This window comes from Poecile atricapillus, chromosome 4, assembly GCF_030490865.1.
Source record: "Poecile atricapillus isolate bPoeAtr1 chromosome 4, bPoeAtr1.hap1, whole genome shotgun sequence".
In the NCBI taxonomy this organism is placed as follows: Eukaryota; Metazoa; Chordata; class Aves; order Passeriformes; family Paridae; genus Poecile; species Poecile atricapillus.
The window spans coordinates 49,215,746-49,232,617 of record NC_081252.1 but is presented as its reverse complement, the minus strand read 5'-3'; the positions used below and the strand labels follow the sequence as shown (position 1 = coordinate 49,232,617).

At 35.1% G+C, this 16,872-nt stretch overlaps 1 protein-coding gene across 11 annotated transcripts in view; it reads right to left on the bottom strand.

Annotated features, from left to right (window-relative positions):
- CLOCK (clock circadian regulator) overlaps positions 1 to 16,872 on the bottom strand; it is a 65,547-nt gene that overhangs the window by 21,661 nt on the left and 27,014 nt on the right. For 10 of the 11 annotated variants that reach the window (XR_009277605.1, XM_058838190.1, XM_058838189.1 and 7 more), the window contains 8 exons: positions 13,824 to 13,934; positions 11,483 to 11,573; positions 9,685 to 9,744; positions 9,132 to 9,280; positions 4,805 to 4,896; positions 3,380 to 3,469; positions 1,981 to 2,101; positions 289 to 402 (listed from right to left, as the gene is read on the bottom strand). Coding sequence is in view for 10 of the 11 variants with exons in the window: in XM_058838190.1 (XP_058694173.1) it covers positions 289 to 402; positions 1,981 to 2,101; positions 3,380 to 3,469; positions 4,805 to 4,896; positions 9,132 to 9,280; positions 9,685 to 9,744; positions 11,483 to 11,529 (673 nt within the window). In the remaining variant the exon portion in view is untranslated. Of the gene's footprint in view, positions 1 to 288; positions 403 to 1,980; positions 2,102 to 3,379; positions 3,470 to 4,804; positions 4,897 to 9,131; positions 9,281 to 9,684; positions 9,745 to 11,482; positions 11,574 to 13,823; positions 13,935 to 16,872 lie in introns of those variants that run through there. The other variant, XM_058838200.1, reaches the window with a different exon arrangement.

The window sequence follows — 16,872 nt, the reverse complement described above, 5'->3', positions numbered from 1 at the left end:
AAATTCCTCTTACATTCTTTTAAACAATATTTTACAAAATACTAGTTTTCTTTCATTGAAAACATCAAGCATAATTACATTTTGCTTTCAAATACACAGACCTGTAATACATGATAGGCAGTTTTTCTTCTTTTCCATTACACCAATATGGAAGTGATAAAACTGCTTCATGATCTTCTTTTGAAAGCCTGATTTTAGGGTTCACCTGCATTTTGCACCATGGTCCCAAGCCAGTTTATCTGTGAAGCTGCCTACATATTCCATTCCAAGACTGCTGAAATTACTTACCATGATTCAAACATTTGAAATTTCCTATAAATTTTACATATTCATATGTAGGTTGCTCTTTTGGATCTATTGTTCCTCGCAGCATATGGCAACAGAATTCTAGCTGATTTTTTGCTAGAAAAGAAAAAAACAAATGAATAGGCTATATGCTTGATGAAGCACACAGGCAACATGAAATGGAAAGCAGGAATAATTAAGCTGAATACATATTGAGGTACTGTAAGTGTAGTGATTACAGCTGTCTCCAGTGATGCCTTGGACTGGCTATCTAGAAGAGAGGCTAGACAAGATTAAGAGAATAAGGTGGATATTTATTTAAGGCCTTCAAACAGGTACACCTTGGGCAGTCAGAAGCCTTCCAGAGGATACACCCAAGATGGACGATTTTCATGCAGATATAAGTTTGGTCTATTTACTTATCAGGAACTGATCCTCCAATTACAGCTTCAGGTAATGAAGTCAGATACCCCCAGTTTGCTCCCCCCACAATTCACTTTTTTTTATACTTCTTGGGGCCTGAGGCTCTTGGGTGTCCTTGAATCTCAGGCCCAGAGAGAATGTTCTGTCTGACCAAAACAATTAATTAGCATTTATATGGAGCTTAGAGTGCACTAATGTAGTACAGGATTTAAAAAATATGAAGGCTAGAATCTTAAGGCATCAACAGCATCTGCCTTTAACCAGCATGACAATAACTAACATAAAGAACTCCTTTAGATTTTGTGCATGAAGGGCTTGAATATTAATGACATGAAAACCTCTGAAAACTAGAGCTGTATTAAAGAAAACGCCCTGAACTTAAGTTCACTAAAGCACATGCTCCCAAACTCCATTAGGCTGCTATGTATTTATACTTGCCAACTGCTAAAACTATCTGAATAGAAGCTCTATTTAGAGCTCTTATCTATTATTTTCTCTGTATTTCAAATACACATGAAAGTTATAGACTGAAAGGCAAGAAACTTTGAAAATTCTACTCTAGGAGCAGGTGCGACACAAAGTAACGCTTCTGTTCTTCAAGGCTGAAGTATATGTCTCTGCTTAAATAAAACTGAAAAAACTGATCACGTATAATTCCAAGTAGATAGTTTTAACACAACTGCTGTACTGGTTTTATCTGGGACAGGGCTAATTTTCTCCACAGCAGCTCACATGGTACTCTGTTTTGGATTTTGACTAGAACAGTGCTGCTAACACAGGGATGTGTCCATTACTGCTCAGCAACACTTACACAGTGCAAAGGCCTTCTCTTTATCTCACTCTGCCCTGCTAGTGGGGAGGCTGGGGGTGCACAAGCAGCTGGGAGAGGACACAGCAGGGAAAGCTGAACTAAGGGATACCCCATACTGTATGGCACTGTGCTCAGCAATAAAAGCTGGGGAGAGGAAGAAGGGGGAGACATCTGGGTTCATGGCTTTTGTCTTCCCAAGTGATCATCATATATGACACAGCCCTGCTTTCCTAGAGATGGCTGAACAACTGCCTACCGACCAGACAGAGCAAGCAAATTCCTTATTTTGCTTTGCTTGTGCAAACAGCTTTAGACTTCACCTGCTAATCTCCCTTTATCACCACCCACAAGTTTGCTCACTTTTACTCTTCTGATTCTTTGCCCATCCAACTGAGAGGAATGAGTGAGTGGCTGTGTGGGGCTGAGCTGCCTATAGGGGTTAGCTCAAAATAACTACTTACATTTTAAGTATTCCGGTGTCAAGGAATCACTTTCCAGCAGATGAGAAGACAATATTTTATAAATTTCCGAATGTTCCCCCTCTGGGATAAAATTAAATACACTCTGATCCACAAGATCAGACTGAAAGAAAAGGATTTAATAAGCATTAATTCAAGATGTACAATGTCACAAAGCCTACCATTTTAATGCAAAACAATTCCACAGTTCATTACTGGCTCAACAAAGCCACCTGCTGGAATACATATTAATATTTTGCCAGGAAAAAACCTCACTCTGATATGACTACCCCATGGGGAGTGGTAAATGAATTCCTTGCTTCGATTCACTTACATACATGGCTTTTGCTTTACCTATTAAACTCTTTATCTCAACTTGTGAGTTTTCTCACTTCTACCCTTCCAGTTGCCTCCCCCATCCCAGTGAAGTGTGATGAGTGAGCTGCTGGGTGAGGATGAGTTACTGTATTTTATAATCAGTTCCATAGCTATGTATACAAAACTGCGAACAACAGAAACAAATGCAACAAAACTGAGCAACTAATTATATGTATAAATGCATTTGGTTAAGTACTCAAAAAAGAGGAATCGTAAAATGTATGCTTAGAATTCATAAATCATATCTAAAAGCCAATAATAAACACGTCTGAGAACCTGAAAAATTCTACTAAAAGAAAAAAAAATCACAATTACATGCATATTTTTAAAAATTCTCAGACTGTTATCATGCATACCTTATGAGAATTTACTTTGTCTCTTACCACAGTAAGACAACTAGTCTTCAAAAAGAATTTGTCCTTCTCTTCTAGAAAAGCACCCAATGTAACTCATCAATTGTTCACACTCATTAATTTGCCTCACCTCAGAATAACATTATTCAGAGGTAACTTTAAAAACTAGAATATTACATGTACAACTGAGCAGTATCACCTACATTAAAGGTAAGTGAATATGATACACCCAAAAGCATATGCTGAACTTAAGAAGCAGAACCAGCAGCAATGTACTTATCAAGTGCTTTATCAAGAAAGAAGTAAAAAAGTAGTTAAAAAAATTTCAATTTTTTAGAGCTTTCATAACACTCTTCTGACTCATGTAGAGGCCCTGAACTCCAAAGGGTCTCCTGCAATCAACTGTGTTACTTTAGTTACATTGAAACTGATGCTAGGCACTTCACAATCCTTTCTTACAGAGTGCTGACTGCACTCTGCATTTCCAAAGGAAATGTTTAATACAGAATACAGACAAGTAGGAAGCAGTTGTGCTTAAAAAAGAACAGAAACATTAAAGCATATATCTGTCCTAAAATGCCAGAAAGGCCAACAATTAATTAGTACTCATATCAGAACACAAATCAACCACAGACAAACCAGTATGTCACTGAAAGCAATTTGTTACTTACTGGCAAATGTTCAAGTAAGGGAGTTATACTTTCAGACACATATATTATATTTCCATCCGTCATAATTGCTAAAAAAAAACCATCAAGAGCCTGAAATTAAACATAATGGGCAGTTAAATAAAAAAGAAACAGAGCATACTAAAAATGTTAAGCAATATTCAATACAGAAAATAATACTGACCAATTTTAGTTTAGCTTATTACAGAAATGGGAATGTCTTTCCCTACTAAAAATCCTTAATCTTGTTTTTACACTAAAGGTATTACAATTTCCATACTGTTCTGTTGTTAAATAATCTTGATTTGAGAAGCAAGTGCACATATAGAGAGACACTGTTTCCCTCAACTCCCACTCTGCCTGCCTGTTATTTTTAATTCTGTCACCATTTTAGATCTCAGAAAGCTCATAAAAATGAGCTAGAGACAAAAGCAAGAAGATGTGGGAAAACTATGAGAAGAACAGGCAAAAGAGCCAGCAAAATCAGTGAATTTTAGTATTTAAAAATCTCAGTATTCCAAATCTCAAAGAAAGAAGTTTGCAGTGAGATTTTATTGAGACTTGAAAACTGTGAAATACAGTTCTGACTGCCTTATCTTCTACTGAACTCAAATTTCTTTCCTCTGAATACAACACAACATTTCAATTGAAAGCTACCAACAAAAGCATGACAGAACTGTATTTCTAAATAGGAAATTTTAAATCTCACATCTTCAAAAAAACCTCTTATATCAGAGGATTTTTTTATAAATATCTAAACCCAGATTTTTTTTTTGTGTGTGTGTATCTGTGCACAAAGCAAATGTTTAACTATGGAATGAAAATAAAAAAGTGTTTAATTTGTAATATTTTTCATTTAACTATTATTAAAAATTGTTTCACTTAACAAGATATAAATGACTTATGCTCATTTTCAATGACATATAGCTTATAATTAAAGTTTCTTTCTGGTAGTTTTGCAACTATTCATGTAATCTTCAGCAAAGTAATGCTCACACCAGTTTTCAAAAGTATATCAAGTAAGGAAGTTTAACACTTACTTATTGCTCACAAGTTACATGGATATGTTATGCCTTTTTCATAATTAGGGTTTTAACTTAGGCATAATAATTCTTTCTCTAGTACATTCCTTACGCTGAAAATTTAAAATATCCGCTTGGACAGTAAACATGTTCATTTATGGACTTGCTCTTTTACTCTGTTTATTTAATTGAAAATGTAGTTCAAAGAAAATCTGCTTTTCTGAAACTCTGAATACATAGGATTTTTGATCATTTATCTTCATGAAAACACAGTGAATTAATACAGTTACAAACCAAATATGAAAATATTAAAATAAAAAGGTATGTCATCAAACTGAACAATTTCATAATGGAATGACTGCTGGTGAGGAATTATTCTACTCCCAGAAAAACAGAAATAATATACCTCTAACATTAACTGTGTGAACTCTTCATTACTAAGGAATGTCGGTTTCCAGTCCTGACGAATTTCACTGGCATCTGATTGTGCAGTAATTTCTACAATCAAACACATACACAGTATAAAGATTAATACTTCCAAAAGCCATTTTCCCCCTCTAAATTACATATACACCCTTAAGAAATAGCAGAAAGCTCTCCAGTCTCCTCTGTTGTTGATTCATTACATATAGATATTGCTCCTTAAAAAGAAAATAAATGTCTTCTCCGGTGTCATAATTAAATTTGTCTCCTCTTCCCTTCAACCAGTTTGTGCTACAGTCCTACAGACTTCAAGGTAATACTGAAGTAATGGACTTTGATAATGAAAAAATACTACTCTTTCCTCTGAGACTGTAATAAAATGTTTCATTAAAAGTGTTGTTTACAAAGACTTAGAAAGCCAAAATTCCTGATCTGTTTATGTCATTAAAATGGCTAATGCTCAAGTATCTTGGCAAATCCTTGTCATTCTAACCCCTGCACAAAAACTTGCCACTGTCCTTTCTCTTCTTCCTGCTCTTTTCTGGTTAAAGTTAAAAAAGAGTAGTTTTTCAACAAAGATTTTTAAGTGCTGCATGACAGACTCCACTTTACAATTCCTGACTGTTACAAACACACAGATGAATTTGGACATAGATGAATCTTAAGTAGAGATTCCTGCAGGAGTTGAGAAATATACAGATTAACTTCCATATATAGGTGAGAGAATCAACAGCTGCTAAGCAAAGCCTGACCCCAGCTTCTGAAAGTGATGCTTCCTTATCAACTGATAACTGAAACAAGAAGCGAGACCTCAAAGCACTTCAGTTTTGATGAATAACAAGGGCATCACAGAAGTGCTGGTTTTAAGAACAATCTTGGACAAGTAATCAAGTATTTAAACAAATCGGAAGAACTAAACCAATTCTTTATGGTTTTTGATTTTTAAAGGACAAATCTGTACAAAGATCATAAGGCAGAGTCTTAGTTCACATGGCTTAAAGAGCCAGAAAACCTGGAATTGAGTTAAATATGCAAAGGACTGGAGCAGTTTGTAATTTTGTTTACCACACTGAAAGGGGAAAATTTTACAAAAGAGCTTTAGACTTAACTAAAATAACAGCAAACAACAGCAATGTCATGCAAGATACTGGCCAAAAGTGGAAAGCTGCAAGAAGAGGTGAAAAAAAGTCAACAAATAAGACTTTCCAATTATCAGAGCTCACAAAATATATAAATTCATCAGACTCTTCTAATCTGTTTTGAAATGGCAGCACAGAGCAGGGAGAGTGTAGAATAAAGAAAACCTAAGTATAAACCCCAATGTAGCTTTTCAGTCAGCACAAAGATACTGAACACTGAGGGGCAAGTCAAAGGACACAAAAATGAAAAGCTCTGCCACCAAAGTGGAGGCAAAATTCCAGGAACTTAGAGCATTCATTCCACAGAATACAGATAATCTTCACTTTAAACTGGAAAAGTCTGATTCATTGGCTCATTCTGGCTCTTATAACCATCCTACTTCAGGATTAAAAAGACTGTATTTTGCATTAGAATGGCTTTATGCTACATAAAAGCTTAAGTTCATGCCTTTAACAAACCATTCTAAATACCACAAGTACAGGTGTTCTTTTACATTTTCCATCATTAGAGCAAGTATGATACGGGCAAACAGAGCTGAAGTTACAGAAAGAACCTGTTTCACTTGGTACCTTCAGAGAAATGCCTAGAAGTTCTGTCAGAAGGTTGCACTCATAGATAAATGGCAGTAAGGTCACATTCCTGAGCTAGATAACAGAAAGAGGAGCATAACCAAACTTGAACATTAAACTTCAGTCTTCAAGTTCTGTATCTGAAGTAACTCTACACCAGCACTGAGAATTCCCAAAAGAAATTACTAGCCAAGCCAAGACCTGTACCATTTCTCTGTGGGTTGTAGGAGTATCACTATACTACTTGCAATTATTCTACCTGCAGCTAAATTCCTCAACATTTACTAATTCTAAAAAATTTCTTGTTTACAAATTCAAAGATGACAGGCAGTGTTAGTCAAGGACAAGCTCCCAGTGATACAATTTCAGTGTGTTTAGCCTCCCATATTTTCCCATTGAGAAACAGAATCCACATTGGCCAATAACCAATTCAGATAATTCATCTGGAGCTGATGTCAGAGTACCAAGCTGGGATAATGTGCAAATAGTCCAGAAACAACCAGAAGCAACCCAGTTAAATCCTGGTGGCTGAACATAGTAGGATTTCAACCATAAAGCAGCAAAAAATCCACTTATTGCTAGGTCACTTGGCTTTATTGTAACATATCCAAGCACTTCAGGAGATAAAATAAACAATAATCAAATAATCAATAATCAATAATAATAATAAATAGAAATAATAAATAATAATAAATAAAATAAAATCGATTTCTTCTGAACTTTGCCAACATTTTTTTCCAAAAATATTTAAATGCAAAACACTGCACAGCAATGCTAGTAAGCACTGGCAGACAGAGCTTTAGGGAACTTAATATGATATGTGCAGCCACACGGAGCTGCATTCTGTCACACCAAGTGAAGGACAAAAGTGCCATGCCCTAAAAGGCAACCATCTCCAGAGCTGCTTTTTGCCCCTTTATTTAAAAAATAAAAATAAAAATTATCTCATAAAGCACTTTGAAGAAAAAAATATGACTGGTGCTGCTGGCTGACTGACACACGTTTGTTCTACATTCTGCATTTTATGTCAAGAATCACCAATACAAGATAAAATAATTTTGAAACAGAATCAAATTTCACAAAGGCCTTTTAACCTAAAGAACAGAATTTTACAGAAGAGGGGCCTTCATACTGCTTTTCTTTTTGTTATGAGACACACATATCTCAGAAAATTAAGAAGAGCACAATCAATATTTAATTGGAAAGAAAACCCCCACACCTATGGATTCTCATACAAATTATACCCCCCTCCTTTTTTATTTATGTTTACAGTTTTAATAGCAATATTTAGTACACATTTGGTGTTACTGGAAACATAACACTAATGGAAGAGATGTGCTAGGGCATGTAAGAACATTTCTCATATCTTAAATTGACACACATACTGTTGATAATTACATAACTATTTATCCATTAATAGCTTCACTTATTTCATAACTTTATAGTTTCTTCTTTTGACCCTACTGCTTTCTAGTTAGTACTTATTCCAAGAAATTACCCAAGGAAATTATTTAATTAGCAAAAGAGTCCATTTTCTTTAGTTCTCATCTTATTTTTGGCAGTGTGAACCACAAGGTGCCATATTAAGAACAAGTGTAGGAGCAGGAACAGGGATTTTTTATATACATAATATATAACATAAGCCATAAACAAGAGTACACTTGGTGGAAAAATTTTTTTCATGACAGAAATAACAACCTGTAACAAACTTCAGTACAACATATCTGGGTATATCCCACCACCAGCTGATGCAAACGGCCACAGGAACAAAGCATAGCAAGGATGTTCAAGGATATTGATATTTTTGACATTTCACATGCCCTTTAAAGAACAACACACACACACACAAACACACACACTCAGTGGCTTATACATCCATGGGAGCATTTTAAAACTTTAAAAGTTTAGCTAAAAGTACTTATAGATTTTTCTGGCATTTTTTCACAGCTAAAAACAAACAAAAAAAAAAGCCAAAATGCCGATACTACTGATCTCTATGCACCTGTATTTCACTTTTACTTGTCAAGCAACCAGCTGAGAAACATTGCAGGAAACCACAATGACCTATTCACAATATTGCCTTATCACCTTTGTTTAAGTAGCCAGTTGTGTAGGCACTTGACATGACAAGAAGGAGAACTAACTTCTCTTGGACTAGCTTTTCAGTGATTTATCTTGCTTCATGTAGAACCCAGAGAGACGAATCAACAGGCTTATCTAAATAATCAAATAAGTATTTCCAGCAAGAACTTCCACTGAAATGGATCAGCAGTTTTCCTGTGAAGCAAAACTTTAACAACTACCACCAATGTCTGTTCTGAACAAAAAACTTTGAGGTTATTTCAAAAATAAATTTTCTCTTTGTGAAACATATTTCATTGACAACTATGGGGCAAAACAAATAGTACTGGCTTTTATTAAGTATTAGCAGAAGCACAGTTACATCTCTGCTACCTAGATGATCTTAAGACTATCTTTCTCCAGGAGCACTTCACAATTTTTTGGCAAAATCCCTAAGGAAGCTGAATTTTTTTTATATTTTATGTAATAATTGAGTATCACCTAAAAATTTAATAATGTATAAATAACATTTCTTGTTACCTTTGTGCTTCCGTAAAAAGTCAATGCTCTTCTGCAGCACAGTGGATTTATCCATCTTCCGAGCATTACCTGGAAGCATGGAACCCAACTCTTTGATAAGCACATTAAACTGATCTCGACGTTTCTTTTCAGACTTGTTTCTAGACACTCTGGAAAGCAAATCAGAAAATGTTTCATAAAAACCATGGGACTTTCTTATAAGCTGCATACTACTGCCAGGTTCCTGATGCAAACAGCCCTTAAGAACTTCTGCTGTGATAACTATCACAAAAACACCTGCTCCATATCTCAGAATGCCATTTCTGAAGAATGGCTTCCTCCTCAAGGAACAGCACAGCAGAGGCTTTGGAATAAAGTACCCTTTTACAAAACACAAATAATTGAACCACAATTACAAATATACAATATGTCTGAAAAATCACAGTAGAAGAAATGCTGTTGAGTAATAGGCTTATTTGTAAGAGTAACCTTTTTATTGTTTAGAAATCACACTGGTAAGTTAAAGCATACAAGTATAGGACATTTCTTAGCTTTAAATAACTTTGAAATTTACCTTTTTGCTTTATCTTTGTCATCTTCTTCCACCAGCCCATCAAAAATGCTTCCGTCATTTCTGAAAGAAATGGAAAGAAATAAATGTTGGAGTGGACATTCCTCTCCTCTGAAGTCAAATCACAAAGGAGGAAGGGGAAAGAGCTAACTATTCACCATCATCATACCCACTACATCAAGAAAGTAAGGAACTGTTTTACTGTGATGTCTCACAAGGACCATCATCAGTAACCTGAAGCTAAGTCTTCTATCTTCTGCTTGAATTTACTAAAATAAAAGAAAAAAACCTTGTATTTCTGATACAACTGAAAGGATTCTCAGGCTGTTTCTCAAAAGAACTTACAGCCCTATACAAACACTTAATTGAACAATGCTTAAATTTGATTTTCTATCTTCTTGATTACTTGCTTTACTTTACCCTTTTGAAAACATGGGAGAGGACATATATAACTTATTTTTACTTACTGGCAATTTCTATTCCAGTTATTGAAAATGTATTTTTCATAAATTCTGAAATATTACTAGTGGAAGAGACCTAAGGAATGTGCTATACTTCATCCACATATGTAATTTCATAAATACACAATTATTATCAATGTTAAACAGTAACTATTCATTATATTTGCTTCCTCAATAAGTATCACATAACTTTCTTAGCTTGACAACTGTCCATCTACTGCTAAAGAGGTGTTAAAATACCAAAATATTTGGTATTTTGATTTAATAAATTTTTGGTATTATTTACCAAAATAAGAATGGCTTTCCTTTGAAGAGGCCTCAGTATCCTTCATACAATTCCTTTATTTCACTTCCTTTTGCTTTGAAAGTCAAGTCAAAACTGTTCTTCTGTTTTCCAAAACTGCTGTATAATGGACTTTCACACATTATTTTTCTAACTTCTCCCTACTTTTAGTCTACTTAGTGCTGCCCACACTGACCTCTGTGTGTCTATCCTGGAATTTCTTATCCTAATGTTTCCTTTCCTTAAGCCAAGTAACCTTTCTAAAATGTTTACCTCATCTCTCTGATCCATAAACCATCACACAATTGTACTGTACATTATGATAAGTAGTGATGTTACGAAGCTACTATTTTGTATGCTACTACATAAACATCAAGCTTTTAGAAGCAATTCATATATTTAAAAGGCTGAAGTTTCAGTGAGATGCCACAAAATTTCACTAGAAGAACTGACAAGTTAGACAAGCATTATAGAAGTTTTACCCTTTGCTTATATTCTTATTTGCAATTGTGTTTAATTTGACATAAATTAGATGCAAGTTTCATCTCCCAAAGTCTCAAAAATTGTAACGTACAGGATATTAAGTACAGGTGTTCACCTAAGCTGCTAAGAGAGAGTAGCACAAGGAGTCAAGTAGAAAACATACCTCAGCTATTACTTTTGCCTTGAAATAGGTTAGCAGGTCACTTTACTATCACCTGCAGCAACACTAATCATTTAAATGTATTTGCTTTTCTTAATCAAAAACTGGAGTACTAAAAAATTACAAGTTCAATTAAACGTTAAAAATCAGCTCAACTTGCACAGATGTTGTTCCATGGCTGAAAACAAGTAATGTATTTTAAGATCAACCTCAAGCAATTGAGATCACTATTTCCAGTGACTACAAAGTGACATATCTAACAATTACCAAATCAACCTTGTCAAAAATAACCAAAACTTCACTCTTTAATTTTTGTATAAGTTAACATCTAAATGTATTAACCATACAAAAAAGACTATTAAAGAAAGAACTGAACAGTAATACTCCCAAAACTCTTCATATCTATTAACATACCTGTCTGCAATGGAGCTCATTTTATGGGTGCTTATGGTAAAAAACATAACATATCACACTTTAGTCTTGTGGTAGACATTTGTACGCTTGCCTATAAGAGAAGAAAAAAATATCAAAATGTGACTCAGGGGAAAAAAGTGCATTCTTTGTCAGAGCATACTGACATTTTAATTTGCTCCTAATCCTCCCTGCTCTTCCAGCCTTCTGCTCTGTACTCCTACCTTCTCTAAAGCAGTCTCCATACCAGCATAACCTGGGCCTTTGTATCTTATTTTACATGACAGAGTTCAAGAGAACATTATTAAAGGCTACAGTAAATAAGTCTGTACTAAACCAATACAAACTTTTTTATGACACTGAATTCAGATATAGCTTTTCATTTTTATTTTAGCTTTTTCCTAAAGAACCCTCATTTGAAGCCTGAACAGATGTCAAATACAATTAGCAGTAAATTCTATTTTAAAACAGTGCAAGCAGAAAGCATTTGGGATACTTTACAACTATAATTTATTCTTACTGCACTTTTTCTTGAACACATTGTTATCATAGACATGTGGAAAGATAACAAGATACCAATTAGAATGTGATCTCTGTACGGTGAAAAATTTAATCCAGCCATTTCTTAAAGCAGTCACGGCAGGAATTTTTTGGTTTTCCAGATGTGCACTTGACTTAAAGTTAAGAATGTGAACGGAATATTAGTAGTGAGAGAAGGACTATAACATAGGTTATGAAAAGGCTAAATTCAAACATAAAACAATAAAATTAAACATGTTTCTTTCATATAGAAAAGTCAGTTGTCAGAGACTGCTCAAATGGAGTACCAAGATTGTAACATTGGCAGTGATTAGACTGCATGCAGCAAGTTTTATATGAGCTGAACTTGCTGACCTTCAGGAATTTTTAGTAGGTTAAAAACTTTATAGTAAAAGGCTTTTTATTTCAAAGAAGATGATCTTAGTCCATTTAGCAACTCACTATTTCTGAGAAAGATTTGTTTGTTTCTGAGAGTACTAAAACCAGTGGAACTTGCAGTGTCAATACCACAAGAAATATGGCAGCGAATGCATGATTAGGGAACTGAGGAAGAAAACTTGTGATTCAACCAAACTGCCTCTGCATCTACAACTGCCACATACCATGTGGGTTTCCTGCACAAGAATAGCATTTTTCACCATGAAGTTTCATAACCTGAGTGCAGCAGGAAGGTAAATGGGAGAGCTGTGCTGCAGCAGAAGCTCTTTTAAGGCACATCACAAGGCGTGCTGGTGTTTCTGCCCAAAAGCCCCACTTCTTCAATTACTACGGACCATCTTTGTCTTGCCTTCACCTTCCAAAATCTAGTGCTATGAAGACACACTGGCAGCAAACCACTTCTTCCATCTAATTCTTCAAAGCCAACATTCTTCAGCAACTGCACTGGCCATACTGACAGATTAAACTCCCCGAATTAGTTGGCCAAGTAACAGAGTTGTGCCATTTGAAAACCAGCCATAAATGACATGACAGAAGCAAATTATGAAGAAATGTCTGCTTGAATTTTTGTCAAAACTGCACAACAAGAGACAGCTTGCTCAGCAGTAAAAGCTAACCATCATGACTGGCATGGAACTGTTTACAACCAAGACAAAAGCTACAAACTTGTTTTCATTTAGCTTACATGGTAAACACTAAAACAGCTATGTACTAATTACACTTCTAGCCCTGTGTTAATTTTTATACAAAAATGGTACCTAAAATTATAGGGATCAAGAGCAATATGAAATTCTGTAAAACAGATTACACACTTTCCCTAATCTGCAAAAGAAAAACACCTGTACTGCTAAATACAGAAGACTTTTACTTGTGACCTGACATATTCATTATGCAGAATCAGAATTAAAAAGTCAGTATTTTTCACTTTAATAGAGCATTCAATTCCCAGAATTCAGCAAAATCATTCATTACAATATACAGAGCCTATGTCAGAACCAGCAACCTAGATCTGGTATCCAAGACAAATAGTTTTAAGTACTGAAAAGTACAGGAAATGCACCTGTAGCATACTGATTTCTCATCTTTCAAGGTCTGACCCTTCTGCCTTTGCATCTAAATTTCCAAGAAACTGAACACTCGCAGTGATTATATATATCAAGGCTAAGACTGCAGACATAATGCCACCAAAACCAGTCAAGTTGAAAGTAAACACTAGGTAAAAAAAATACTATGTCTATTTCTATGTGACTCAAATTCAGTCATGTTCTAGAGAAAAAAAGACACTGCTTAACACTGCTACTCAGCCCATCAGTGTTGACAACTGAAAGCCATGGGAACCTTATTAATTATAAGAACACAGTTTTACCTTTTACACTTTGGGACTTGTTAAAGTATGAGGTTTAGGGATGAAACCTGGTTCCTGTGAAGAACAATGTGGAGTTAGATGTATCCTCTTCCGCAGAAAATAAATTCCGAACTGTCAAAAAGTAACAATGGAGAGGTTTAAAATCAGTGAATTTAAAAATTATATACTTCTTAATTTTTTAATAAAGACAAGCAATTGTTTTAACAAGAGTAATCTCTAAATGCAATATTCTGCTTACCAAAAATATCTCAAGTATTTCACTATCTGAACGGACACTGCTTTAAAGTTCTTGACAAGCAGGATATTCTGACAGTTTTATCTTGGCTTTAAGCTATCACTTTACATCTATCTTTAGTCCTGATGTACTTTTCACTTCAGAATTTGGTATAATTTCATACCATCTACATCTTCACATCCACTTATTACCTTCAAAGCGTATTTATACACCATTATTTAAACATCTTTTCACTGAAGTTCTTATTAGGGTTTCTTCTGGCTTTCTCTGCTATATCTTCTCCTCTCCAAGTCTCCAAAATTGTTATTCTTAGGACTCCAGCATGTATAGAATGCTACTACTGCTGTAAACTAGCAAAGCTGCCCCACTGCATTATTGCTTCTTCTCAAACAGAGCCATTAACTGTTTGTTTCAAAACCCACTTCAAAATCAATTCCTAGAGTGTATCACAAAATTTGCTTCACAATTGCACTTCCTCCACACAAAAGCTCAGCACTCACATAAGTGATTACCTGCTTCCTACTCTTTATACCATTTAATTTACAGTTATTCCCCTTGAACCATGCCACTTTCCACATGTTTAAGCTACATAATACCAGGTTTTTTCCCTCATCCCTGTTTCCATCTGCCTTGCTACCGGTCTTAAAACAAATTCACTATAATATGTACTTCTTCCATTTCTGAAAAAAATTATTTTAAAGTATATTAAATTCTAAAAAGGAAGCTGGGATCTATCAACTAAGGTTATGCTACTCATAAATTCATTGATGAATTTTATGGAAAACACCAGAATCATTACTTATTTGATTTGATAAGTTAAGTGCCTTCTCCTGCACCTAACAGAGGCTCTCAAGTGGTTAAAATACAGATGGAAATATTAACATAGGAAGTTAAAACATAGCAGAACAATCTGCCAACAGGAGAAAAACAATTACAGCATGATTCAATGAAGCCACTCATTCTTGTCTGGCCAAATAACCTGCTGGCCCATTGACCTACTTTTTTAGGTGCTTACAGCCTCCTCTCCTATTCTGTTTTGTTCCATTTGACAAGTGCAAACATTAATAGTGACAGAGTCCCATGGAAGTCTCCAACAGGAAACCAGTGGTTTTTAACTGTTTGGAGGGGAACAACTCTGCCAACTCTCACCCAACACCTAACAGAGTTCTAATAATGAAAATATTAGATCTCCTCACTGCAGTATGTAGAAATGCTTTTCTTTTAAATCACAATTACACGCTTAAGACAAACATCACAGTTCTTAATCACAGAACCATGTTTTATAATGTCAAAAAAGGGAGCTCTTAACATCTATTTCAAAAAGGGATTTTAAGAATAACAGGATAGGAATATGCTAATACGATAAATGAACACAAGCAAGCTTAAGTCAGACCAAACGAGAAGCTAATCACAGTGGAAAAGCTTTTGCTGCCAAAACCACATAGATCTCTAACTCAGTAGAAATGGCATGCATGTGAAAGCCAGCAGAAAGGTTAAAACGCCTACATGCCAGCACTGGCAGCCACAAGTGTTCAAAGGTCATTGTTCTGTCTCCACAACTCATTAGTTTTTTTAAAAAAATAAATTACGTGTGTCTGTCGCTTGTTTTGAACACATTCAGGCATGTTTTCCAACTTTCCTGTAACCAAAGCAGCTAGAAACTTACTATCCTTAAGGAAGTAAGGATCCTTAAGATCCTCAATCAAAAATCTTAGCTGCTGCCATGGATATACAAACCATTACTACACAAAATTGCTCAATCTGTAGAGAAATTACAAAAGCTAGCAATACAGCAAATTCTGAACTATGCTGACCTATCACTTATGGAGTGGAAATAAGTTATTGGGTCCCAAGTCATTGCTTGGCCAAATAAAAAAAGATTCTGAGTAGGTTACAGGGTAAAAAGTCACAATCCAACCTAAGGTAATAAAGTTCATACCATCCAATAAAAAATTCCATTTCTTTAGACTGAAAGAATTTCAGTACCTTCAGTCCAATTTTATTATCAATACTGGAATGCACACTGGTAACATTAAATATTGGAAACAAATTCAAAGTTTGAACAAACTATGCAATTACAGTACAGTCTTGTTAATAACAGATATTCTGTCAGGACTGGACTGAAAAATGAGTGGGACAATGGTGAATGCATTGCCTGTATTTCATTTTGTACAGAGCCAGTGACTGAAATTCCTACGTCTCCAGCACTTCACCATAATGGTCAACACTGATAAATATTTTTGAGCAAGAGTAAGTATTGCCCTTATACTGTAAAAAAAATTTTTATAGAAAAGCCTTGATTTATGTAAAATTTATGTCACCGCATACAAATAATACTTACATGACTTTGCAGATTACAGCCCTCAGAAATAATGTGAGGTGGCTTGTATTATTAAGACAAATAATTTTACACTGGAAATATCACAGGAAAAAACATATGAAGCAATACAGTTTTCCAACCCTACAGTTTCTTCAAACAGAAACATATTAACTTCCTTAATACAACCTGATTCCTGTGCTATAATACAATTTTGCCAGGGGAGCAAACTAGTTATTAAAACCATTGAGGATTAGCTGTAGAGAAGATCTTGTTTAAAGAATCAAGGCCACCAGTGCCCTGCAGAGCTCTAACACTAGTCACCCACCAGGGTAAGAAAGACCAAGAGCAGAAACATCACACTGAGCAAACAGCTGAGGAGAACCTGACTCCCAATGTAAGCACAGCATCAGAAGCCCTATTCATTACATAGATTCTAAAGGTAATTATAAACCTTCCTGATACTCCTTTCCATGAGCATCTGATATTTGGATTAT